At 39.0% G+C, this 27,980-nt stretch overlaps 1 protein-coding gene across 6 annotated transcripts in view; it reads right to left on the reverse strand.

The window, feature by feature from the left end:
- The window catches only part of arhgef4 (Rho guanine nucleotide exchange factor (GEF) 4), a 113,416-nt gene that overhangs the window by 3,380 nt on the left and 82,056 nt on the right, over positions 1–27,980 (reverse strand). For 5 of the 6 annotated variants that reach the window (XM_069512003.1, XM_069512000.1, XM_069512002.1 and 2 more), the window contains 8 exons: positions 19,404–19,555; positions 6,875–7,054; positions 6,332–6,532; positions 4,870–5,049; positions 3,946–4,178; positions 2,192–2,321; positions 1,969–2,100; positions 972–1,215 (listed from right to left, as the gene is read on the reverse strand). In XM_069512003.1, coding sequence (XP_069368104.1) covers positions 972–1,215; positions 1,969–2,100; positions 2,192–2,321; positions 3,946–4,178; positions 4,870–5,049; positions 6,332–6,532; positions 6,875–7,054; positions 19,404–19,555 — 1,452 coding nt within the window. Of the gene's footprint in view, positions 1–971; positions 1,216–1,968; positions 2,101–2,191; positions 2,322–3,945; positions 4,179–4,869; positions 5,050–6,331; positions 6,533–6,874; positions 7,055–11,663; positions 12,813–19,403; positions 19,556–27,980 lie in introns of those variants that run through there. The other variant, XM_069512005.1, reaches the window with a different exon arrangement.

Below are 27,980 nucleotides of genomic sequence, written 5' to 3' on the forward strand. Positions count from 1 at the left end.
AATCTCAATGAGAAGAGGCAATGTGGGGTTCAGTATCTTGCCCCAGGACACTTCAGCATGCAGACGAGGGAGCCTGGGTTAAGGGCTGCGTGAGTTAGTCAGTAAGACTCATATTAATAGCACGTGCCTATAAATAAAAGGCTGTCACTGACGGGGCTCTGCAATGTCTCAACAGGGAATTTAACCTAAAACTCTGGGATGAAAGTCTGATGGTCTACTTGCCATACGTGCTAGGGGGCACGGCTGGGTAGTATCACGAAATAGTACCTTCTTGTTTACTATCAGCTATATAGGGATACTAGCCTAGCAACAGCTCAGAGACTGTGAACAATATGCTACGATGATAAATTGCTGCCGCCAGGAGCTTCTGAGAAAAAAAAAGAGAAACACAGGGAAAGAGCAATACAGGGAGGCTGCCCAAAGACAGACACCCAACAAAAATAACAGGTCAGTGGATACAATGCTGTAACCAATGTGCTTTCACACACACACTCTTTTCTGAAATCTCACAAGCTGCACCCTGAGTCAGGTGGAGATCGAACAATCCACTAGTGCCACATCAACACAGGTGTTTTACAGGTAAACCGCAGGGCGAGGCACGTCAAGCTGGTGTGTCTTAAGAAATATTCATGCACCTCCACGCAGGGGGATCATTCCCACATGAAATATTTAACGGAGTGGAGAGATGGTCATGATATGATAGTGAAATCCATTTACTGCTGGCAGCTCCTGACATGAAGCCCATTGAGGCTTTTATAGTATTGACGCAGGTGTAGTGGAGGGTGAAGAAAGGAAACATCATAGTTTATGGCAACAGCTCTGTGTCTCCGGTGAGAGGTTGGAGACAATGCCACTTAACCAGAAGATCAAAAGTTTGATTTCAGAACTCTTACAGTGTATTCTGATAACTGGCTCATGATGGTTAAAGGATCATGGGAACTTTTAAACTGTGCATATATCCTGTAGCTGACCTGTATCGCGGTCATGCTGGACCTGCCTCCTCTCATCGGCAAAGGCTCGGAGCCAGCGCTGTTTCTGTTCAGGCTTCTTGGCACAGAGGAGGTGGACCTCATCACCAGCTACTGATCGCAGCTTCAGGGCGTTCTTCACACTGATGTTAAAGTCTTTCTCCTTGCCGTCCTCCACATCTATCACCTCCATGTTGTCCATGTCCATCCGACCCTTGTAGTACAGCATGTCCCGCCGTAGGAGGTCCTGCAATCATAAGAACAACAAATTCATTCACAGCCTGGGGGAGACTTGGATCGAACCGCCAACATCCTCAACCTTCACAGCCACACCCATCCAAACAATTACTCAATCAATAGTATTGATCATTCAATAGATTGACAGAATACTGATGGAACTAATAATACAGTATTGTTGACTCTATGGTGTGGATGGTAGTAATGGCTGTATTACTAAGCAAATAAAGAGCATAACTACCGTTGGGGCTAAAAGGAACTGAGGGAGTCAAGGTCCAAGGTTCACTGATAGTGAATATACAGAGATAGTGATTGCAAATAAAATACAATTAATAACCTAATTATTGTTGTTTTTTTGTTTTAGCATTTTAAATTATTCTATTTTTAATTATGTTGCTTTAGCTGATGTACTTTAAAACAATTTAAGTGAGGAGAAGTTTGAAAAGTAGTTCTTATTTTTTAAGTAAAAGTAAAAATTTAGCTTGAATCAACAAATCAACAAATGTTTGTCTAGATTTCTGTCAATTGGATTAGAATTGAATTGTACTAACTGTATTTGAGTGACAATTTTGACTTGGACCAATATTAACTCTGAATACTGAGAGTGACAAGCCACAAATACTGACCTGTGAGGGGTGAAATTAATTTGCCATCCAGTTACAGCAACTACAACTTTACTTTGTTTCTACTTTTATCACGAGTCTTCTCACATGCAGTTATCAGTATAAAACAGTGTGAAATACAGTTTAAAAAGTTCAGGCACCTTTTTGCAGTACACCATCTGATGGTCAAAAAGGAAAAACATTCTCTGTTGACTCTTGACCTGAGGCTGAGACAGCTTGGTCAACTCCCCTGAAAAGATGAGATCAGAGCTCCTACTGAGGATGTCTTCACCCTGCATGGATCCACACACACACAAACACACTGTTACTACAATCAGTGAGAGATCATTTCAGAACAAAGCAACACAGATGCTTGTGCCACACCTCCCAGTCCTCTATGGAGCTCTGCCACTGGGCGATCTTGTCAATATTCTCAAGGCGCCGCTTCCTCTCATTGATCAGCCTTGCCACGTTCTTCATGGCGTTTAAGGCTGCTTCCACATCTTTGTAGTCTCTAAAAATGAGAGAGGGACATGAAATATAAAGGTTTTTTATGTATATCTCTTATAGTTGACAAATTCAATGCAAAATCCAAGACCAACAATGCATGTGTTTCCAAAACCCGCTGAGGTATGTTTTACTTTAGTAACTTTGGAACACAAAACGCTCACGAATTGTGGATTAATCCAGTGGAACTACAGTTTCTGACTGTTTCAGGAAAATTCTATTTAAAAATCAAAATAATATATCTTTTAGCTGGGCTTTTAACACATTCTTAATGCAAGAAAAATCTCAACCAACTACAACATGACCTTGAAATCCACAAGATAATTTATTTACCAAGCACATTTTTTGGAATTGACCCAATGATACATAATACATGTGAACTGCACACATCAAAAAAAGAGAAAGTTGTTACAGATTGTGATTAATTATAGAATACAGCAGTCCTTGAAGCAGACAATCCTCCATGACAGAATCAGATAAAATGTTGCTGTTGTAAAGACATCCTACATTTTCAACCAAAAATAAATGATTGGGTATACACAAAGTTTTATGATAAAATGATAAAATGTGTAAAAGGTTCAAATTTAAGAGATCAATCAATCAAATATTATTTCTATAGCTCATTTACAATCACAATTGTCTCATAGGGCTTAACAAGGTGCAACATCCTCTGCCCGTTACCCTCAACAAGAGTAACTGGTGAAAAAATATAAAATATATATAAACCTTAGAGAGAGCCACATCTGAGCCACAGAATTGCAATGGATGCTGCATGTAGATGCCAATGAGCAAGGTTGATTTTTTTTTAATAGTTCAAAGGATATTTTAAGAGGGTAGAAAAGATTATAGATATCTTTAATAAAAATATTAACTTGTTAAGACTCATCTACAATTTCCCACTTCATGTTGCTATCAAGGTGTTTTGTGTCATCTGAACAAAAAAGTGAGATATAAGTTGATATATAGCCTGTGGACTTTACCTTAAGACATTCTTTTTTCGTCAAACTAATGTTTACCAGGATAAATCACCCTGTGGTTGAATGGGTTTGTCAACCAGTGCAGTTTCACTCCCTCAAGGTGTTGACATAGCAGTCACAATAATATTAGATCAACCTGACCTTTACCTTTGACCAGCCAAATCTCATCAGTTAGTCTGTGAGTGTATTGTCTAGAGGCATTCATGAAGCAAAACAGGGTTTTGTCTGGTCACGGTGACAACACCAAAATCAAATCACTTTATCTTTGAGTCCAACAGAAGTTTTGCACCAAATTTGAAATAATTCCCTGATTGAGTTTCCATAGCTACTGCTGAGGTAATAGTGACCCTGATCTTTGACCACAAAAATCTGATCAGTTCATCTATGAGTCTAATTAAACATTTGTACCAAATTTGAAGAATTCCCTATGAGTGTTTTGTTTACAAGATATACTTTTCACAAGACTGAGATGGATTGACATACAATCTGAAAACATAAAACCTTCAGTCACTGGCTGTTATTGGTGCAGAGGCATAAAAAAACTTTCAAACTTATTTTGGTTTTGTTTCTGTATCTGTATCTATTTATGTTGATCACTGGCCCATCTCTGCATCTGCACCTGTATTCCAGTGAACATAGAGATTTTGCAGGTACCTGTGCTGTGGGTTGGTGTATTTGAGCAGCTCAGCCAGCTGCAGTGGGTACTTGCAGATCTTTTGAACCGGAGTGAGCAGGAAGCCATCCAAGGAAATGTCGATCATCTTCTGGAGTAGTCGGCAGGCTTCAAAGAAGAACACGTACTTGTTGACTTTCATCAATTTAGAGAGCTGGATGCAGGCGTTGGGGTGGTTGTTGCAGTACTCTGAATAGATCTGGAAATCTGTTTGCTACACAAGAAAAAAAAAATAGAAATGAAGACAATAGTTTTAATGGACAGTTTAAAGGGATAGTTCAAATTCACACAATATCTACCCACCACTTTTCCTATGGAATGGTGGGTAGAGACACTTTAGGAGTTTCAGGGGTAAACAGTGTTGCAGCCAAATCCCATACAATTGAAGTACTGGTGATCAATTTTTAAAACGTCAAAGTCTTCATTTACACAATGTTCAGTAATACCATTAGTAAATGTCCTCTGATATCCTCCTTGGAGCCACGTTCATGTTTGAAAGCACACACTGGAAACACTTCACCCATCTCTCTAAGTGTTCCTGTTATTTTGTCCACCCCATTGAAATCAACTGACACACTTTTACTTACATTGCATGAAAGCTCAACAGAACCACCGACTGCTTCCTCCAAAACGAATCAACACAAAAATGGAACATCAGCACCTATTAGACTATGTTTTAGCTAGGTGTTCCTAATAATCAGACAATTGACTGAATATTGATATTAGCTTGAGATCAAAAGAGAATCTTGTTCCAGCAATAAAGGTTTTAAACCAACAGTTGTGTGTTACTTATTTTATACAATAGTAACCCTCTGATAGCACAATTCCTATTACTACTGTTGAAATGTAATTGGATTTAATTTTGCAGATTCTCTGGATTCTCGCCGTTTTGTGATTCAGCTTACATGTTCGAGGAAGCAGCAGCCAATCTCGCTGAGGTGCGGCTGCTCCTTGTTGAACTTCTTCTCCAGGCCTTTCAAGAACTTCCTCTGGAATCGGTAGATCTCTTCAATATTGCCAAAGATGGTTCGAAGCTGATCCTCAGTGAACATGTCTGTTCTCTTACGGCACTGTTTTATATAACCCTGAGAAAAAACAGAAACAGGATTCTCATAAGATGTTCACTCCACTGTTTTAATCCGTTCTATATCCATCCACATAGACTGCTGATTTTTCTGTATTTTGATTAAGATGTCTATGTTATTTCCAAATTTGTAAATGTATTAAAGTTATATGTTTGGTTGATTAGCGTTGGTTTCCATGTTAAGGAATTTGATTAAGAATGTGAATATTTATCCTTCAATCTCACCACAGCCATGACAGCATATTGTTGAAATTATCTGGTTCATGGTTCAGGTTGTTTAATTGCATGGTGTTAAATGAGCTACCTCAACATTTTCAATAATACCTTGCATGAAAACTCATACCTGTGTAAGAAATAAAACACAACGAAGCATGACTGATATACTGGTAACTGGTATTATTTACATAATCTCAGAATGCCCGGGCAGAGGCCGCGTTTAAAAACTAGATCAATACTTGGGCTTATATTCTCCCATAGTTTTCTGCCAAAACCCCTGTTAGCTTTTCAGGATGTTTGTTAGATAATACTATCGACTAAGCTCTGTGGAGAGTGACCAATAAAACCAGGATTGGGGCTGGAAGAGCTCATTTATATGATGGAAGAAGCTGAATATTGTCACATCTCTTACAGTCTTGACTGAATAGTTCAAAGATCTAAAAAACACAAACAAATGATTTCAAAGTACAAGTTAGTCAGAGTCATGTTGTGTTCGAACCCAAAAGCTTGTGTGGGCAAGCATCACTAGTGTTTACTATGAAGATAGAGCTGCTTGTTATAAGAACCATCACTCATCTTCATGACCACTCTACCGTAGAGCTGCTGCCGCTCACATGGGCTTGACAAAGTGTAATACAACACTGGTCTCTGCTACTTTTGGTTCTACAGGATCAAGAATTGGATAAGCCTAAAAGTCTGTTATATGGAAAGCTTGACTGACCATCCCTGTATGTATTTTTTATTATCATATATATTTTGAAGGTTTGACTTGGTACTTTCATTCTCCTGCATCTTTTCAATCTTTACATTAACAAAGTCAAAATATTTTATTTCCTTCTCCTCAAAACATCACATAAACTAAAATAAGACTCAAATTCTTGGTTAGGTTAGTTTTACCAGCATTTTATCTAAGAATTTAGAACTGTAAAATAGGTTGGACTTGATCTAAGTGTCACACTAGTGTTTCACATCAAGGTAGAGCAATGTTTGGTGGAGCTGATGTATGAACAAGACTCTAAAGGACAAAAAATCTTCTACATCATATTTCCATGTGATCTAATGCAGACCTCACAGATGTCCTTCAGGTGCTTGATGTAGTCTCTCTCTGTGCTCATGATCTCATTGATAACGTTGGTCCTCATCTGCTCTTTGCAGGGTAAACCAGGTCCCAATAACAGGCCTAGAGCAGCCTGGTCCTTCTCCCCAGTGTGCACCTCCTCCAGGTGGGCCAGATACTCCTCCATTGGCTCATCCTGATTCACACGCAACTGAGGAGAACACAGGTGACTTCAGCAAGAATTCTTATGAACATTTACTGAACACATCTTTTATTTTCCATTCTCTCCTAAGGAAAATCACATGGGTGTACACTAAACGTCAGTTCCTTTGGTTCACAGCTGTGAAAGAGACATAATTAGAAGAACAAGAATAGAAATCAAAAAACAAACCTAGGTCTAGTGTAGCGTATTATGGGAAAACAGATAACAGATTGAGGTTACATATAACTCAATATGCCACTACTACAGCAACTGCAGTCATTAATCAAACAGAGCAAATAAATGCCGTATGTCCAGTAATTTGTCTTCAAGCAGCAAAGCAGAATTTCTTACCCGCACAAAGCTTGCAGGAAACCAGCCCTCGCTGTCCATGATGCGACCCCACCACCACTCCTTGTTCGTGGCATCCACTACTTCGATGACATCACCAGCCTTGAAGCCAAGCTCCTGGTCATCCATGGTGACATGGTCCCAGAGCGCCTCAGCATACACCACACTGCCATCGCTGATCAGCTGCAGAGGAAGCACCACAGAGAGGACACAGATCAGGATGGTATTATTTCTAGCACCGAACCCCCCAATTGCTCCCTGGGCGCCTTCATGGCTGCCCACTGCTCCGTGTGGTCTCTGTGTGTATTGTGTTCCATGTGTGCTGTGTTCACACAGATGGGTTAAATGCAGAGGTCAAATTTCCCCATGTTGCATGTAGTGCTGTGTGTAAATGATCGTGTGGGATAATAAAAAGGAATCTTAACCCTTAATCTTAAACATGGTACAAAGTGAGATGATATAGTAAGGACTTGCCATAGGGCACTGTTAGTCATCCAGTGAATATCAAGGGTCAACTACCAGCCACCATAAATGTCATAATTTCAGTGCAACACATTCTTCAAACTTTCTAAGTACAACCAGTTGTCTTCTGCCATTGTTGCTCACAAGCTGATAAATAAAGAGCAGTGTTTGACACCAACAATTGAGGTTAGAGGGCTGTTCATGAGCTGCTCCTACATCCAACACTTGGCTGAAGCATTATATAACATGGTAATAAAGAAAATACAATTTTACTTTGGAAATAACTAAGGAAAAAGAACAAACATACAAATATTTACAGACATTTGGCACTTTTGTGATATGATAATGGTTTGGAACACAGAGGTTTGTTTAGTGCAGATTGTTTCAATGTTACAGAGAGAACAAGCAGACAATTTTGCACACATAGGTCAATGACTGAATGTGCCATTCACCTCTGAAATAGGCTGGATAGGAATAGAAGATTTTGATGGAGATACAGTAGAGGGAAGTTAAAGTGCATGAAACAAAGGAAGACGAGGCAGAACAGGGGGAAGCCGGAAGGAGGTGGAGTCAGTGATACAGATAAAGACACTGCAGTGGTCATATTTCACACCGTCTCATACACACCACCAGTTTTACTGCGTCAACATGGCCCCAGGCCCCACAGAGGCCATCCATTATGCTGCTCAGCTTCACTCCTGCAGAGGCAACACAAATCTTGCTGGACATGCATCTTTCCTCTCTCTAACCTGGTTTCTTTCAGGGACAGAGGAGAAAGTCTGGACGTCTTTCACAGTGATTCGTCTCTCTGCTCCACTCATCCATCATGGCGACAAGTGAAACAGACGATGTGGCTGTTGCTAAGCAACACACCCACACCATCTTGCCTCTCTTTCTCTCTAAATTCACATTATATCCTTTCATTAAATGTTAAAATAGTAAACCACTACATACAGCTTGTTGTAAACAGGCCAGACTACTGAAATCAATGTTACAACAATAGCATATTAACGCACATACACGACAACCATTACGTATGCTCTTTCTGGTTGCTAGTTTTATCTCAAATCTAGATTTAAAAATGATAATAACATTTTTTAAGACAAAATAACATATAGGCAGGTGACAAATACATCAAATACATATGCTTCCACTTTTTGGCAGGTATAAAAAACGCTGAGCAGGCCCTGCTGATTTTTCTTTTGTACAAACATAGCAAGAGGAAAAGCTCCGAGTGTCTTTCCAAGACTTTTAAGTTTATTGCTATTGGTGAACACCTTGGATGAAACATTACAAACTTTAGGACTGAAATGTTAGACAGTGCTCTTAACCACCTTCATCTAAACACCAGATGAGGGAATATGAAAAGAATGGTCCCTCCTGTAGAGCTAGAGAGAAAGGTGCATTATAGATTATTTGCTTATTTGTTTCTGGATTTTTAGTGACTGCTTCTTGTGATACTTGCAAATCACTGTTCTCCAGGACTACTGCCTCCAATTCATGTCACATACATAAAGAAGGATTCTACAGTAGAGAGGGGAAACCCAGTTGCTCAGCATCTCTGTCTAGTGTTTTTTTTTAAGTGTTAAAATCTCCCCTTCAAGGAGATAACATTAGGGCTCATATTCATTAAGCTGCCAAGTATTGTTTTGATGTTTTTGATTAAAAAAAGATTTGAATTGTCAAATAACTCCTGAGGTTGTACAAGTTGGTTGATTCATCAGTAGAGCAAAGATGGAGGCATAATCACGAAAATATTATTGGTACCTTCTATGTGATAAGTGTCTGTCATAATAACAATAATAGTGATAGATTTATACAAAGAAAGAATAACAAAAAGTCTGGCACTGGTATTGTCTGCCATAACTATCAAACCATCTACATTCTCTACTAAATTCTTATTATATGAATTCTACAGACAGCTGATGATACCAGCACACATCAGCCAATTTTTTGAAAACATATAAATATAAAGCAGTGTTATTCATTTGCTGGATATTTTAAGATTTTACATCAAATAACGGAACGTTAATAATTATACATATATATTATTTCAGAATAACAGACAAATGATGAAGCCATTAGAAACTTTTGGGATTTTACAATATGACAAATATAGGCTCAATATTTACAAAAGTTACTTGAACAGGCTAAGTTAAGCTAGTTACATGATAAATGTATTTAGGCCTACTGTTAAACCTGTGCTTTTGGCAGAATAATTTAATAAATCAAATACCTGTGTTAGTGGTCTGCAGTTCTGTGTATGCTGCAAGGAAACAAGTAACTGAGCCGTCAATCGAGATAAAAACGCTCAGTGGCTATACACAAAAATAGTCTCTAACTTTTTTTTTCAACAGATTCTGTAAATGGTCAAACAAAAGCTGGCATATAAATATTAATATATACATATAATTGATAGTTGTTATCAAAGGCTGGTAAAAACATTTGTTTTGGAGTGGAGGGTGGCTCACATTATATATACATATTAATTTGACACTTGAATAAAAAATATAGATTTTATCGCCCATTATTTTCCCATTGCTCATACTTCATAGTTTTGTCAGTGGCTGCTACCTTCAGTGAAAAATAACATTTTCTACACAAATCAGAGAACAAGAGCCCACCATTTCCTGGTAGGCTTAGAGTGATCATTTTCAGTGATAGTAGATTAAAGATTTATTCTTAAACAGCTAATAAGATGGATTTGAAAGTAATAAGGTGATATACAAATAAAATCCACTGAAATAATGAAGAAAAGGTAAAAAAATAAATGCTTTGCTTACATCTACAGCAAACTAATCTTGAAAAAATTAAAAAATTTAAAAAAATTAAAAATATATATAAATTGGGGTTAACTGACAGAAAAGATTGAAAGAAAGTTAGGCTCAACTTTTGGATGTGAATCTGTAATACATGATTGGTGTTTCTGTTACACAGTTGATACAAACATGATATTTTTGTTCTTGATTCTGAATGATTCTGAAAAAATTATGAAAAACTTTGCTCCTATATTACATTACATTATATTCCCTGTATGTGTAAAAGTAAAGTAATTCTGACAGATTAAATTAATAAAAAAATGTGTTATTCCTAATTTGTTACCGCAGTACAGTCAGTTGTTATGTGGATGAATTCCTGTTATGGTGAAAGGGTACAGAATCAATTTAAATATCCATGTGTTCAAGTGTTCACGTAGATCCATGCAGTAAAAATCAGCTTTATTTCCATATGGAGATTATTGTAATATCGTCTTTCTTTTTGGCTCAATTCTCTAATTTCAAATACTGTTAAATGAGAAGTCAGCTCTGTTTACCCCTAAACTCGACAGATTTAAACAATTTAGCAACATCAGCTAATGTCAGTTTTCAAATGCACTCCACTCTGAACATTAGCTTCTGATAGTATTCACAGAAAGAAAGAAATCATGAGCATTATATTATATAATATACTATATGTTACATTTGATGACAATCTGTTATATTGTACAAAAATGACTGATATAAAAAGGAATCCTATCCAGTTCTGTAGAAACAGCCAGGTTGTATGTTCACAACACAATCAGCTATGGTTACCTAAGAAAAGCTGTATCAGGGTCACCAGGAGTATGTTACATCACCTGAAGGCCCCTAATACACTACTGTTGCTTTTCAGATTCCTTCCAAACAGACAAACACAGCTAACTAACAAACAAAAAAACAACGCATCATCTTAAACTACAGGTAACAAAAAAAATATTTTCCACAGCAACCAGTTTCTGGAAGAGATGTTTATTCCTCTGTGCCATAGAGCTCCATTAATTTCTGAATACATCAAGGAGACACACTGTTGCACTGTATGACAAGTTCCTTTATAAACACACACTATTCATTTAGACTCATCTCCAAATAGAGCTTCATGCATCCTGAAATAATCGTTACACCAAATGAGTATTAATCCAATGATGAAGAGTCCCCATCAAATTCAGTAATGTTTGCATCACTGACCAGCTTTTGAGTTTTGAGGTGAGTAAGTCGACCTACTGAGACAGAGCAACACATTCTTGGTTTTCAACTATTCCTAGGCTTTGTTAATAACACAAACTGAAATCCATCAGTGCAGTTTGGTTAGGATGGAGACTGAATTTACAAAGACAAATATGTTGAAATGTCGACAAATCAAACCATTGGCACTGGTTATCATTACTAAAACTATGTTAGAGGGATAAATGTTTTTCTACAAATCGATGTTCCTATGCTCATAAAGAACAAATTCCTTTTCTTCACATGTTTCTGAGGACACACATGTACATGCATCATTCATTCTCTCAGTAAAGTACTCCTTCTGGTTGTACCTGTGTTCTGCTGCTGCCATGTTGGACACCCATCAATCCCAGCAGCCCAGCTCATCAACAGGGCAGTCCTCTGCTTCGGTCGCTCTGTGTTTTAGTTTATCTGTTTGCTTCCTCCATCGAACCGTGTGTGTGTGTGTGTGTGTGTGTGTGTGTGTGTGCGTGCGTTTGTGTGTCAGAGAGTTATATGTTTGTGCTCTCTACTGGAAGGCCAGCAGGAACATGAGCACCACGTTGATGATGATGAGCAGCATCATGATGATGAACACCACCACCTTCTGGGTCTCTGGGGGGAGGTTGCAGCGCAGCATGGTGTTTAAGAATCCCAACCTCTGCCTGCTCCACCGCCCCGAGCCACTGCCGCGAGCCATCAGTCCCCTGGCTTCCTCCTCTTCCTCCTCCTCAGCACCGCCGCCCCTCCCCCGACGTCTTTCCCTCAGTGCTGAGCCTCCACACCACACAGCGTCACCTCGTCCTCCTCCTAGACTATCTCCGTTGTTGTCCTCTGCTGATCTCCTCCTCCGCTCAGCTCTAGCGGTCTTCTCTTCTGCTTCTCCTGCCACTTTGCCGATACCGGTTGCCCCGGCCTGCCAGTGGAGGCTATAGGTGCCTATCTGTGTCAGCCTGTATGACTGTATGCTCTGCGAAGCTTTATGTGTGTTACGTGCTGAGCATCCCTCCCTCCTCCTTTATTCCCTTTCTCCTCTTTGAGGAAAAGGCACCTCCCCTCTCTGTCTTCTTTCCGTCTTCCACAAATTTTGTCCTTCTCTTCCTTTATGTTCCTTTTCTCTCGTTCACGGTCAGGATGTCAGGATGAAAGGCAGAAGACAGGATGCTGCATCTCTCCGGTTCATGCTCATTCCATCTCCTATCTTCCTTTCCTCCTCCCTCTTCCTTTTTTTCCTCGCTTTCCGGCTTGTTCTTCTCTCACTCCAGCCTACATATGCTCAGTCGTTCCACCTCCGAGAACAACCAGCCATTTGTTCTTGCTTTTTTTCTCTTCTATCGCTCAGTCTCTGCACACCTTTTCTTTCCTTTAAGCTCCTGCTAAAATGGTGCTCGGTGTAGTGCCTGGAGCCGTGCTGCCTCAGCCATCTATCGATCTACCAGGATCGCCCTTTTCTCTTTTTTCCCCTTCCTTCTCTATCTTTTTTGTGTGCCCACCCTTGCATAGCCAACAGCCAATCGGAATGCACAATGTGTCAGCGTATCCTGGATACCAGAGTAGTTAAGGCAGGACCATAGCAACCGTCTGGGATAGTGTGTGTGTGTGTGGTCGTGGTGGGGTGGGGGGTGGAGGCCATGCAGAATAATGCATGGATCTCAAGGGAAAAGGTGAATAGCTTGTGTATATACGTGTGTGTGTGTGTGTGTGCACACTTCTATATTGTTTTAACCTGCAAGTATCAGCATTTCTTCTCAGAAAAGAACTTAATTCAGGGTTATGATTATGTTGCTTGTAATTAATGGCGCAGAAGCTTCCATATGAACACACTTAGCTGGATGGTAAACCCAGATTTAACTGAGGCTGTCGATAATAAACTTTGTAGTACAGGTTATCCAGGAATGACTATTGTCAGATTCAGTGAAACCAGATCACAAAAACATATCCTGGGTATGTTGAACTTGCTTTGTACATGTCCCATGTCTGTACAGCTGATAATCAGATAGTAAGATTGGTCTTTTGATGTAACCAGACCCTGTCGCCTCATTCTTTTAAGCCATGGCACATTTTGATGTCATGATGTTAAAATATATCATACGAATATTCCCTTGTGATTTCAAACTCATCTTTCATTCAAGGTCCAGTGTGTAAGACTTAGGTGAAAAGGATTTTTGGCAGAAATTAAATATAAAATAATACAATAATATAAAATCCCAGTGATGTTTTCACTAGTGTGGTTCATCTAAATTGTATGCATTGTTATTTTCTTTATTATAGAATGAGCCCTTTATATTTAAAAACTTTGTATTTACTAAATCTTTTGAGTTTTCATGACAACTGAAGATGACCACACGTTCTCTCTCATGTTTGGAAGGAGAGGGTGAGATGAGGAGTATTCAGCTGCAACATGACACTTCACCACTAGACATCACTAAATTCTACACACTGAACCTTTAAGCAAGACACAGAAAGAGTACAAATACATTGAACTGTAATTAGGGACATTAGTGTTGCTCCACCCTTTCTGAAATGTTGTTTTTGACCCTCTGAAGTTATATCACATTGTATGAACTTTGTATAGTTGGTAAATGGTCTGTATTTATATGGAGCTTTTCTAGTCTTGACCACTCAAAGTTTTGCCATCCACCCATCCATACACAGCAGCAATTTGACATTCAGTATCTTGTCCAAGGACACTTTGGCATGCAGAATGGGGGCCTTCTGGTTAGTGGGCAACCTGCTCTTATCTCCTGAGCCATAGGTGTAAAGTATTTGTTGGGCCAATGGTTGTTATTGACACAACAATGGTTCTGCTATTAGAGATTTTAGCTGGGAAATCTTTGTAAAACTTGAAGCTGGGCTGACAGAAAGAATGGATATTACACCCTTTTATATATATTTGTAAGTGCATGAATCTATTCTTTCATGACAAGAGATACATGAATGATGTATTGTATGTGATGCATGTATATTAGTGCTTCCTCCCATTTTTCCTTAATTTACCTCTATCTTCTCACCCTCAAAGCAAAGTTTAACAGAGAATTAGCACTAGGATTTCTTTTGAATACTGGTACCAACCAGTGCAGTTTTTGTGTACATATTTCTTCATACTTTTTTTGATATAACGGTCACTGTAACCTTTACCTGAAGCACAGTAACATGAGGGCGCAAAATCGAATCAATTGATCTTTGAGTTAAAGTGAAAGTTTGTACCAAATTTGAAGACATACCACGTAAATGATGACTTTGACCTTTGACTACCAAAATCAAATCAGTATATTCTTAAGTAGATGGGAATAGTGTGACAAATTTGAGGTGATTCCATCAAGGCATTCTTGAGTATCACATTCAAGGGAAAGGGACGTATGGACGGATGGAAAAGCTGAAAACACAATGACTTAAGCCACTGGCTGGGCATTGGAGAGATCATTTCCCTGGATTGTTGCTTTTCACCAAATGTGAAACCCAAAGAAACAGAATTTAACATCAAAAAGAAATTAAATGGAAAATTGAGAAAAGAGCCATGTTAAGGTAGCTAGAATCTGAGGACACAAAACAGACACACCTCTGCGACATCTCACTATCTCCACTGACTGAGCGTTCCTCTCCATAGCAGCCGCAAAGACATTTTACATAATAGCACACAGCACCTTTTTGTCGAGACACGATCTTCAAATTCCTAGATAAAAGACAGCATTCACCCACAGGATGGCAGCAAAGGGCTGACTCTGTCTGGTTGTCAGGGAGAAGAAGAAAACTGATCTGATCAGTCACTGTCAACCTAGTGAATTCAGTGCAGACTAAATGTGATAGTAGGACGGAAAATAACCCTTGCACCGTCATTCTATCACATTTACTAGATGATGAGAAAAATAATTCAGTATCTGAATGCTGTAACAGATTATTTTAAAAGCATTTGTCTATTCAGTTGTTTGGAAATAGGGTACCGTGCCAGAACTCTTTTAGTGTGTGCACCTTTCAGGCTGCATAAAACCTAAACAAGATCCAGCTTGGTAGGAGGAAACTCAGATAGCCTCAACATGACAAATATATATACAGCGATCAACTATTTATTGGCAGTGTCACACTGTGAGTAAACAGATCTTCTCTTTAAATCACATTTTACTGAAATCATGCATAAACAGAACCAGAGGAGGTATCCGTGACAACCATATAATCCAGCAACCTCAGAGCACTTAGTGAAAAGGTAATGCGAGCCCTGTAAAATCCTCTGCTGAGACCAGGCTCTGTTTCATCACAAACAGCAAACAACTGGGGGTTTAATGATCAGCCACTTTACTGTACTTTATAACAATAGCCACTCAGTGATCTGAATCAGAAACTGTGGTCTCAATTTAGCGGCTGCATCCTTCAGAGGACCCGGGATCCTCTAACGGCAGCATAGACGGCTGGTGTCACCACGCAACAAAGCTACAGAAGAAAACCTTCTTTGGTGTATTAAAAATGTTGAAATGATGTTTTTTTTACCAAATAATAAACAGTTAATCACTGAAGAGCAATGAATCATGGGATACGTTGGGCCACGAAGGATCCAGCCGGTGGAGCCTCTGTTGCTCCGGGTTGGAAGCACGCATTTGTTGGGAGCATTTGGAAGAGCCTTTGAAATGGGACAGCCTAGTTGTGCTGCTGTGATGTAATTGGCCTACAAATTCGACTTCCAAAGGATGCGACCCCTACATGAAACACAGCTATTGACTGTGTATAAAGATGGATGACTTGTCTCCACTTCCTGTTGTCAAAAATGTAGCTAAAAAATCTCAGCTATGGGTGGCGCCATCTTGCACCATTTACGTTATTTGGAGCCAGAGTCTTTGCAGTTGTGATCTTGGTATATATACACAGTTGTGAGGTACCACCGAACCATGCACTTGCCCAGCTAGAGTTGGGCAATTTGGAAAAAAAATCTTTTTACAATCTTTTTTTCATATCAGTCGAAATCTATATATATCTTGGTATAAATCAAAAAACCTGCTAAAACTGCACTTAATTTAGAACATTTCATACAAACCACTACTGTGAAAAGGTGTATATAATGTACATACTCAGCATTTTTATTTTGATTCTATTGCCTTTTTATATTTCTCTATTCTCATTCTGACATGCCTGCTGCTGTAACAACTGAATTTCCCCGGTGTGTGGATCTATACGTTCTTATATTATCTTAAATAAGCTCCACTGCACTGAGGCTCCTATGATGTTTTCTAATCAAGTGCGTGTGTGTGTGTGTGTGTTGGTCTCAGTCCTTCTTCACACAGGAACCAATAATCACATGGGATATTCACCATCTAGTCCTATATTCTAAAATAGTTATTTATTGATGACGTCGGCTCATGACTCCGGATCGTTTCGGTCACTTTAATGCTGATGTCCTGACTGTGGTAATTACGTTACGTCTCGTGTTGTGTAGCATGTTTAAACATACTGTATGCCCCATAAACTCTAGAGAATCAAACAAACCCAAAGTGAAAGTCAGTCCTGTGCGTGTCCTAATAACTTATGATCGGTGATGGTGTTTGTTGTTAAAGTGTAAAGTGAGCGCAGGTCAAAGGGGGAGTGAGGAGGAAGCAGACTCTGACAGAGACTCTGACACAGGACGACCGCACCTTTAACGTTCAATCCAGATTCTGAAGCAGTGCTGGTTATAATTATTCAACGTTGGAAAACCTGCTTAAACTAATATTAGTAAGTTTTTATCACTTCAGCTACAGTTCAATATTTCAAATGCATGCAATAACTTTTAATGTTTTTACTGAACTGTTGTCAGAGATTTCAGGGGCCTAGCAGCACCCTGTCAATGACTTATATGCCGTAACCATGGAGATCTTTCCTATCGCTGCCTTCCCACATGACCATAACATTATCCAGCACACAATACCAGGGTGCACAATTGGCACTGGGAATGCAGTTTTAAAAAAAAGCAATAAAAAAAACAGGTTCTGGCCTGTAGCAGAAAACATGATTATGTTCAGTCACTGCATCAATGCAGAGTCATCCACCTCTATGCAGGAGCCCCAACGTGTGCTGCTGCTCCTCCTGCTGTGTGTCAACCTAACCTGTGGGTGTAACTCTATTAAAGCCACATGATTGGTTCGGCGCAGCGCTCATTATTATTGGCTGTTCGTGTTGTCTGTCAAAACATGGACAGAAAGAGTTCTATCGACGTTATATCGACATGTCTTAAATTTCTATCGAGGAAAATCACCCAGCCCTAGTCTAAAGGACCAGAAACCATCAACATCTGATTAGGGCTCAGCAAAGTCAACCTAAAATGGTATATGACGATGTATGCAGTGAAAGATAATGAAAGGTAATAGACTAATTATTTATGCTTTAGAGAAATTACAAGTACAAGCCTGACAGTGAAAGATAGAAGCAGTGCACTAATGCTGTAACTTGTTAACTTGCAAGAGTTACTGACAAGCAGTATGAGCTGCCAGGTAGGAATTTCTTCTCCAAGTCCGCAGCCCTAAAATTGCACAACAACATCAGATCAAACATTTTAGCAGTGCTGGATAATGGAATATTTGGCCCTGACAACCATCATGTGGTCCAGCTTTAACATGATGCCGTGCATGTCAGTGACCACACATTATGTCAGCAAAGAGTACACTTTGAAATCAAAATGGTGACAAATAAGCTTCATGCCAGAAAACCATACAGCTGACAACCTGGAAGAGGCCTTGTGTGGGACCATACATTGGAATATAGAGGAAAGAAAAATCTCTTGCATTACTACTGATAATGTGGCCAAAATTGTGGTGACAATCGGGCAATTAAAATGGCCGTGTTTAAGTTGTTTTGGTCACAACCTGAACATTGCCATAAACAAATCACATCAGCAACTAGTACTGATTGGGCATTCAGGGATTGCCAGGCAGTCAACACTGCTTTTTCCTACAGCTGGTTGAGAAGACGTGAGCTGTGCAAAACCCAAGAGGGTCTGAAACTCCCTGAACACCCCTTGATCACAGTCATTTAAAAAAAAGTCTAGGCCGACATAACAAGCTAATAACAATACTTTAATGTATGTTCAATTTCTGAAATGTAAAGCCATAGGCTATATGTGCATACTTTTGCATATTGTAAATACAGTCTACATATTCTCCCAAGCTCACTCAATTCTTCAATTGTTAAACCTCACTTAAAGAAGCCTAGACCCACAAGACTCATAAGCAGAGCCTTCTTCCAATCAGAGTGACGCACAGTGTACACTATGTCTACTTAGTGAATAAGCCTAATTGCATTATTCGTTTTGCATTCCTTTGTACAATTAAATGCTTGTTTGTGAATGTCAATGCATTTTTGCCTATAAAGAGTGTTCTTGTTTGTTTATTTTCTAACTAAAGGTGTAATTGGGACAGGAAAAGGTTGTTTTCTTTTAATTTGATTTATATTAACATTTTATTTGTATTTTATGGCTATTATTACTCAATCAGAAAATATGTAATCAGAAGGAAGGAAGGTGTTTAACTAGGGCCATTTTAAATGCAATGAGAATATTTGGAACAGCCAGAGTGCGACAATAAATCTGCAAGAGTTTCCTCTGGTCATTGCAATAATCATTCATAGATTCTCCACATTCACATTCTTCATTCTAACGAAGTGTCATAAGAACAACCTAAAATGATATAAACCATCTTTGAGAAAATTGAATTGTACTTTAAAATTTCCACTGTACCATCTGCTAACATGGAAGAGGTGGGGTTTCTGACCTTTACTACAACCAGTCACCAGGGGGCAATCAAGATTTTTTGGCTTCACTTTTTGGGTGATGTCATGTCATCCATCTTTATATACAGTTTATATTCTGGTTACAGACACTTCCCAACTACATTTGGGGAGAGGAGAACCATTCTCAGCATTTATTCACAACAATGATCCAAATTCTTACATGCTTCATTTCCAGGAGGGACTGACCCTGTTGTAGTAATGGCTTTTGACGCTCATAGTTTTCTCTAATTTGTCAGAACTACTCCTCCAGTCAACCAGGGGGAGGAAGTGATCGGAAAATAATTGGAATCTTATCCATCATTTGGTTGCATCACCATATTGCTTACCTCATTGATGGCTAGCTGCTCCCCTCCGCCCCCTCCTGGGTGTCCAAAACGATGTCCAGAACTACGAAAATCTTCGTACAGGAGATCCTCTTCACTTCCAAGTTCATCTCCAAACCCTGCCTTCTCTGATGTGCCATCAGGAATAACCACCGCTGGACAGGGGGCAGAAGAAACAATGATAAGATAATATGATTAGCTGACTTGAAAATGATCTGCTGAGTTTTGAATTAAAGCCTAAAATTGTGGGTGCTAAATTATTTGACTGATATTCTTCATCAAAACAAACCACACAATAATTAATAATGAGAAAAAGATTAATAACTAGAAGAGCACAGAGAAGAGCACAAACCTCTGCCTTATGAAACCATATTTAAATTCACTAGATCATGATTTGTATTTGGATCTCCACCAAATTGCACACAAATCCCCTAAATATGCTGGGGTTTTTTCATCAAGATTCATGAATTATTGTTCCCGAAACCAACTAAAATTTGATCATGATAAAGAAAAAACCCTCTGGACCCAACTGCACCAAAATTGAATGCATTCCTATCTGAATTATTCAGCACCCTTTCACCAAAGTTTGTGGTAATCTGTCCTCTGCCTACAGACAGACGCAGACAAAAACATATTCTCCTTGGCAGAAGATAGTATCAGTTTAACACTTTAATTAAATTAAATTTAATTAAACCAGCCTGCTTTGAATTATGATAGTTATGGTTTTTCCATAATCCTTATCACATATGTCCATCATTGTAAACTGCGTTTTACTATAGGTGTCAATAGATTAATCAATATTGAAATGGTATGTGCAGACCTAAATAAACAGATTCAGATTCAACAGAGGGTTCTTCTATGGACTAACAGGGAGCTCTTCCTGTATTACCTCAAACTAAAACATCAGGTACGGTATTATACCTTGAAAAATTAATCTTCTATTAAATGTACCTCAGTAGGAAAAAAACCTGGTGTCATTGCTGGCACACAGTTGCTGTCGGGACACAGTGACAATGCACCTGAGCTCTGGGTGGGGGCAGACACCCAATGTCGTGATATGTTACTGTGCCAAAAAGTAAGTAGAGCACAGAAACCTGGAAAACAGGCTCCGAAATGTCCCCATCATCAGACAGATCCTCTGCAGCTGGACTGGCTTTTAATATCTTCTGACTTTATGTGTAGGTGTACAAATCTGGCTCTGACTCATAATAGGTGGGGGAGATAACAGATGACCAACAAATATAATTTAAAGTTTCGATTTAAATCATTATTCGGTTACAAAGTATAGTTCTTTTTTGATATACATGAATACCTTTTGCATTTATTGTACCATTATCCAGAAAACATTTTTTCATCACTGTAACTAGGACAGCATTTGACACGGTCAGCATTTCTCCTATTCACTTTTGGCAACAAACATAACAAGGAGGCTCTGAGGGCCTCGTAGAAAGTAACATCCCAGTAATGGCCATCACTGATAATCAAAACTTAACAAGTCGTAACAAGTTTTCTTGATGCAAGCATATTTGCAACCAAGTGGCTTTTGAGTTGCTTAAAATAATGCTATTATTATTATAATATATATTATAATATATATTATTTCATACATGCCTAGGCTTCATACATTACAGGAAACAAAAAGGGAGGCATACATTCTTATTATGATTATTATTCAACCACATGTATCTGTATCAAATTTTGTTCTGCACTTATCATGTAATATTAGTAAGCTAGTTTTTATCACTTCAGCTACAGTTCAATATTGCAAATGCATGCAATAACTTTTCATGTTTTTACTGAACTGTTATCAGAGAACTCAGGGGCCTAGCAGCACCCTGTCAATGACTTATAAGCCGTAACCATGGAGATCTTTCCCATCGCTGCCTTCCCACGTGTACATAACATTATCCATGGCAGCACACAATACTAGGGTGCACAATGGGCACTGAAAATGCAATTTATGCAATAAAAAAACATGTTCTGGCCTGTTTTTGACAGTCAAACATTGTTTAGTAAGAATCATTCATGTCTCATATGATGTATACAATGAAAATCACATGAATGCTGGCATTACTGAAACATTGTTCAAAAAATGACATGGGCACAATCATCAGCCTCTTTCCATACTAATGTGAGTCTTTTACAAAGCAGCCTTTGTGCTTATTCCCTTTGTACTAACACCCTATGAAGTGTCTGAACACACCAATTCTGGCTACCTGGCTGAGAAGCTAAAAATACACTTGCTGTCACACCTCATCATAGGCGTCACCCTCAGCTGCCTCACCGACAGCTGTTGCCACGGAGGATGTATCCGTGGTGACAAATCACAGTGGAGACAGAGACAGATATAATGAAAGAACATCTAAGAGCCCTCTGGGCGATGTGGAAAAAGATGCACTTGGAAATTAGAGTCAGCTATTAAAGAATGTATACATTCACTTGGGGTGGGAGTAACGGGCGGTAAGCAATCCTGTACAGTTAACATATGGCACAGCATACTGAAGGTGTCCTCTTGTGTGAATACTTACAACAGCATCTTACGCATTGTGTAACACTACGTATATAACATTGCCATCCCTGCTGCCATAGGAACCATGGAATTACGGGTGCTGCCCTCATGGGGGCAGTGTAGGACACCCTGACTGGTTGTGTGTGAGGTTGTAGAAACATGGAGAAGCTCCAGGTATTGACTGCCCTTTATTCATGCGCAGTGGGATCCTGCAGTCTGGCTTACAGTAGCACAGAGGGGTGAAAGGAGGGACACCACATTAATTCTTCAACAAAACATTGGTCTACGCTGCTAACCGGGGACTCTTTAAAAAGAGATGGCTTGAACTTGATATAATATAACTCCACATTCAAAATGAAGAATTGAGATGAATGTTTTGAAACAAGAGTAACAAGGGTGATTAATGACATAAATACAAAAAAAGTCACAGAATTTCAATAATTGCTGTACTATAACTCTTTCTACCGAATCATGTTGATGCTGTTGCAATGGAAACAGTGATTTTATAGCTCAGGTAAATCAGTGAAATGCAGTCCATCCAAAGAAAACCAATGACTCTTTATACAACTCACTGTCATCACATCACAGCAGCTCACCATAAATGACTGAATTAGATATTTTAGGGGCCCAAGGACAAAAAAAATAGCTTGGATGGGTTTACAATGTTGCCTCACAGTTCCTTTCCAGTAGACGGAACACAGACGGATGTTTACAAAACTGATAATTCAAGCAGTTAATTATATTTATCAAGTATCTTCACTGAAGTGAGCAGAAATAAAAACGAAATCAAATATTCAGTAAGACCACCCTTTATTTGAAACAGCTCAGTGTACACGTAGGCACAGTTTAGACGTAGATTGTTCTAAGCATCTCTGGGAACTTCAGTCTCTATTGTTTCTGTTCTCTTAATGTGATCCCAGATTGACTTGATGATGTTGAGACAAGGGCTCTGTGGGGCACAGAGCTCCACCTCCACTTCTTGCTCCTATGATGGCATTGCACAATCAACAGTTTAAGTCCTCTTGGATGTAAGTTTTTAAAATTATACATCCTGAAAACCAATTTCTGAATTTATGATTGAGCTTATGGAGTACAATATAGCATTATATAAATTACAGTAATACATTGTTTATATTGTGTTTTTGTTTATCAAAAGTACAAAAAAAATACAATTAGTTAAATGACCAATATCATCAGGCATGCAGTCACTTATGGGTCAGGGCCTTGGAGCAGTTTCCTATACACTTGACCACTGCTGAATAAACACATTTTAAAAACTAAGAACACAAATCAAAAATTCCATCACCACAAAGCCAAACAATTATTCATTATTTACTGGTCTCACAAGCTTTTTTCCAAGCCTGTTCATCCTATGAATCACACATAGTGGTTAGTGTTTCATCTGATTTGACTGATATCTCCTTGTTTATCAAATACAAGAACATCTTACACTAATTCAAACTAATATTTTCAGAGGATTAGCTGTTGTACTTCAATATATTAAAAGGGACACATTTCCTGTTTCTTTCCTTACTAAATTTTGTTACAGTCTCTACTGTCCTCTATTTCTCAAATTATGTATTCTTTTATATTGTGCCATGTACAGTAGCTGCATGAGTAAACCATTTGGTGAATAGAAAACTGACACATTGTGCTGAATGTATTGATGACATGCTGCTGTTCTTTTATCCACAGAGATAAAAGCAATCGCCTTTCGAACAGCAGCAGCTTCACAGAGACCATCAAGTCACTCAAAGCACAAAAGGGAGAACTTAATTGCTCCATTTCCTGTTTGCTTCTCACTTGACTCGTCAGTCTGTCCTTGAGCCAGAGTGTGGGTTATGGCTGAGATGACACCACAGAACAGAACACTAATTTAAATGGATTTTGTGTGAATTTGTGTGTCACTGCAGGACACTAAGGCAAAGCGTGTTAGTGGGTGAGTTTGGGTTGTAGCATTTAATCATCCTGAGCCTCTGGATGTGGGTTAGCCACATTAGTGGATCAGATTTGTCTGCATAGAGAACATTCAATACTCGCTGGCACAAGTGTGTGTATGTGCATGTTGATGGCTGAGGAATTCAAGCGTAATGGTTCCATTTTCATTAGATGTGTGTGTGCTGCAGCAAGGGCACGTGTCTACTAGCGACACGTGACTGGCCAGCCTCATACCACTGACTGCCTTCAACCACTTGGCTAGCAAGAAAAGTGCCCAGATAGGTTGCGAGGGGGAAAAAGGGAGAGGGGTGTTTATCTGTATCTGTCCCTTAAAGGGTAAGTGTGGTGAAGCAATGAATAGTTGCTGTGTGTGTTTCAAAAGCCTGATATAGCCTTTGCTATATAGAGCTCTGCTAAAACTATTAAAAAACAACACATTCTACAATGACAAGTCCATTTGCCTGCTGGGAAAAGACATCTGGGTTATTTGTTCCTTCATTACCATGAAAACATGCAATGTAGTCCCACATACACCACCCTACTGCCCCAAATACTAACTAAACCAAATATGTAGAAATACGGTATTTCACATTGCTGGTTAGATCTATCCGTCATAGGTAAATCCTTTTTCATCCATCCATCAATTATATACAGCTTATCCATTTATGGGTCATTAGGGGCTCGAGCCAATCCCAACTGACAATGGGCTAGGGGAGCGCTACTGGACAATTAACCTTAACCTGATCTGCTCGTCTTTGGACTGTGAAAGGAAGCCACAGTGTTCTGAATGAGCCAGAATTACTTTTAAGATGCTAAAGATAAAGAACACCAAACATGTGCCGTGTTCAGTGTTATTTACTGTACGTCACAGCAAAGCAGCAGAGACAAGACAGACTGGGGCGGCTGTGGCTGAGGGGTAGAGCGGTTGTCCTCGAACCAGAAAGTCAGCAGTTCAATACCCAGTCTTCCCCATCTGCATGACCTTGGCCAAGATGCTGAGCCCTGAATGGCCCCCTCAGAGAACAAAAAGTGCTGCTAATAGATGCACTGTACAGCACTTTGAGTGGTCATCAAGACTAGAAAATATATAAATACAAACCATTTACCATTTACAAGAGTCCATGACTATGAAAACAAACTTACTATAGAAGATATTTAGGCAGCAGCTATAAAGAAAATAACCCCCTGATCGAAAATTCTGACCTGCCAGAAATCCATCCAATCATTCAACAGACACAGTTATTCAAAGGTTTCTCGGACGACAGTGTATCTGACAACAATGTGACCAATTCTAAAATCAACCATTAAAGTTTACAGAGCTGCTACCTGCTTTAAGCTGGAACAACTATACTTTAGGTAGTGCAGTGACGAATTATATTTCATGACTGGTCTCTCTCAGTTTGACCTCCTGAATTAAGCAGTTAGTTTTGTGCATGAACACATGTTTTGTGTCTTTGGTGAATGGTGAACTAAGGGGATCAGTTGGCTACTGCTGAATGTTTACTTGAGGGTTGTTAAATTTCAAGGGACGTTTTACAGCATTTCATTTTCATTATTAGAGTGAATATCTTCTATGAAATCATGATGTCGGAGCCCAAAACATCAAGCAATCAATAGCACATCATCTGAACATGATCTGGGTCACTTTTTATTTTATTGAAATAAAGCAGAGTTACAGGGGTTTTAGTAGGGGCAGCCAACTAACAAAAACAAGACGAACAACAGGATCAGGATAAAAGAGTTGTTTTAAAGTGAAGTAGACACATTGAATTTGCAGCTTTACCAGACTTATGGACTAAAACCAAAGTTATCATGACAAAACAAGATTGAACTTATGTATGTCACTCTTTGATGTCCACATTATTTTTCCTCTGGTTCAGTGAGTGTCGACAGTAGAAAGATAAGAAAGATACCTTGCTAAATGTTGTATCTATTGTGTTTCGTTTAGGTGGGCATTTAGCTGAGCTTCTACTAGAGGCATAACATGTCCATATTGACTATTTCAGTTTCAGAAGGTTCAAAAAATGGTAGATATGAATGTTAACTAATTTATTTTTGGGAATGTGAACTTAGTACAGAATTCTAAATTGTGAATTATGAACGTCAATCAATCAAATGTATGTATATTGCACGGTATCACAACAAACAGTTGTCTCAGGGTGCTGCACAAACATGAACATGAACTATAGTTTATTTTAATCTGGCTGCTTTCTGAACATGTTCGCCTTTGTTACAATCATGTCACTATGTTTAGCATTCATTTGACTTTGTGCATGTTATCATAACTGATGGAATTTTTTCTTTTGAAGTAATGCTCAATTTGTAATAAGCCTGAATTAACCTTTAAAATGACAAATTGTTCTGCTGTCCATTAGATAATGCTAACAGTGACAAACCCCTCTATCTGGGGTTTTATTTTTTTTGTATATCTTTATACCATATCTCTCTCTCTCTCTCTCTCTCTCTCTCTCTATATATATATATATATATATATATATATATATACACACTACCACTGCCTTTCTATTAAGTGATGGATTGGAGTCAAGCATGTTGCCAAATTCTCCACAAGGTGACAGAGTCACCCGGCGGGCAGAACCTCAGCTGTGGCTTCCCTGAAGCTCAGTGAGCAGATATACTCTTTGATACATCAGGCTTTTAATCTCTAGCATCAACTAATGGATGAGGAAGAGGATTTTTTAAGTACTGATGTTTACAAGTTTAGCCATCCACTGAGACCCAGCTGTGCTCTTTAATCCACCTGTGCCAATGTGGACAAAAGACAATCATCAAAATCAATTCCTTGTCACCTTACATCCAGTGTGCGCTGGAAAGAAACTGCACAAAAATATCAGACTTAGCAATTGGGAAATAATGTGTCGGAAATAAAATAGCTCTGCAGCAGAATTTGCCAACACACACACCTTCATCGACTCCTTCAGGGTGACCTTGGAGGGCTTCTCATGATCTAATGTCCTTCCACGTGAAGGAGAGCACATCTAACATTAAAGACCATCTTAAAATCCGCTGTCCACCCACTGAATGTTGACAGTTTCTTAGTGGTGGTTTGTGAGAAATCCACTTTCTTAGACTTATGTGAATACTAACCAGACTTAAAATCTCTCAAAGATGGAAATATCCCTACAATTCCTTATGGCAACTTGTCATTCTTTTCTTGTTAGTATTTTCTCATCTATGAATCACCAGCAGCTGTGTCAAAGGTGAATCTAGGTCACCTAAATGTATTTATTTTACTAGAAGACACAATGGAAATAATACAATAAGGATACGGCAGCCAATCAGGTCATTAGAGATCATCTCCTCCATTGTCTCCGAATGAGAGCAACTTCTATATTAAACCAGTCTTCAGCCAGGCTGCCCAGGCCAGCAGCTGTACTCAGGCACTCAGCTAAGGTTATGGAAACTAGTCTTATAGGTATTTAGCCATAAACAAATTGAAATTCTGACTCAATGAAATATTACAAATTCATCCTGAGGGTATAACCAAACAAACATAAACCTTTAATTAAAACAATGCTCACAACTAAGAATTTAGTGAAAGTTTACATAAACTTGAAAATATGATAAAATAAGTGTCACTCGTTACTAGGCTGCCTCTGCCACTATTTCAGCATTCTGGTCAAATTCAGCATGGTGGTTGTATAGAACCAATGGTGCTGAATTCTCTTGACATTTACTGTAGCTATACATGCCCAGCTCAGTGCTAAGTGTTTCAGCACCTACCCTAAATTACAACACAAATAGACAAACAAATTCCCCAAAAGGATTCTTATATCTTTTCCACATTGATATTTTTCCCACAGACTTTCTTTTGCTCATGCACAACATGAAATACAGGATGTAAATTCATACATAGCCTACAAATAATTCCATAGCAAGTCCAATGACAGAGTGACCTAAGCTGAAGAAACGTGGCTAATCCGTCTCTGCAAGGACCTACTATAGCATCATCTGTTCATATACCACTGCAGAACTGCCATCCTGCCATCATAATAAATAAACTACAGGCAGCACTGCTGTTGGGAGATGATTAGAATGGAACGTCACAATGTCCAAAAACAAAGAGGCCCTTTGATGACTGGCAACATAGGATATTGTGTGTATTCATGTCT

Source organism: Paralichthys olivaceus, chromosome 17 (genome assembly GCF_024713975.1).
Source record: "Paralichthys olivaceus isolate ysfri-2021 chromosome 17, ASM2471397v2, whole genome shotgun sequence".
NCBI lineage: Eukaryota > Metazoa > Chordata > Actinopteri > Pleuronectiformes > Paralichthyidae > Paralichthys > Paralichthys olivaceus.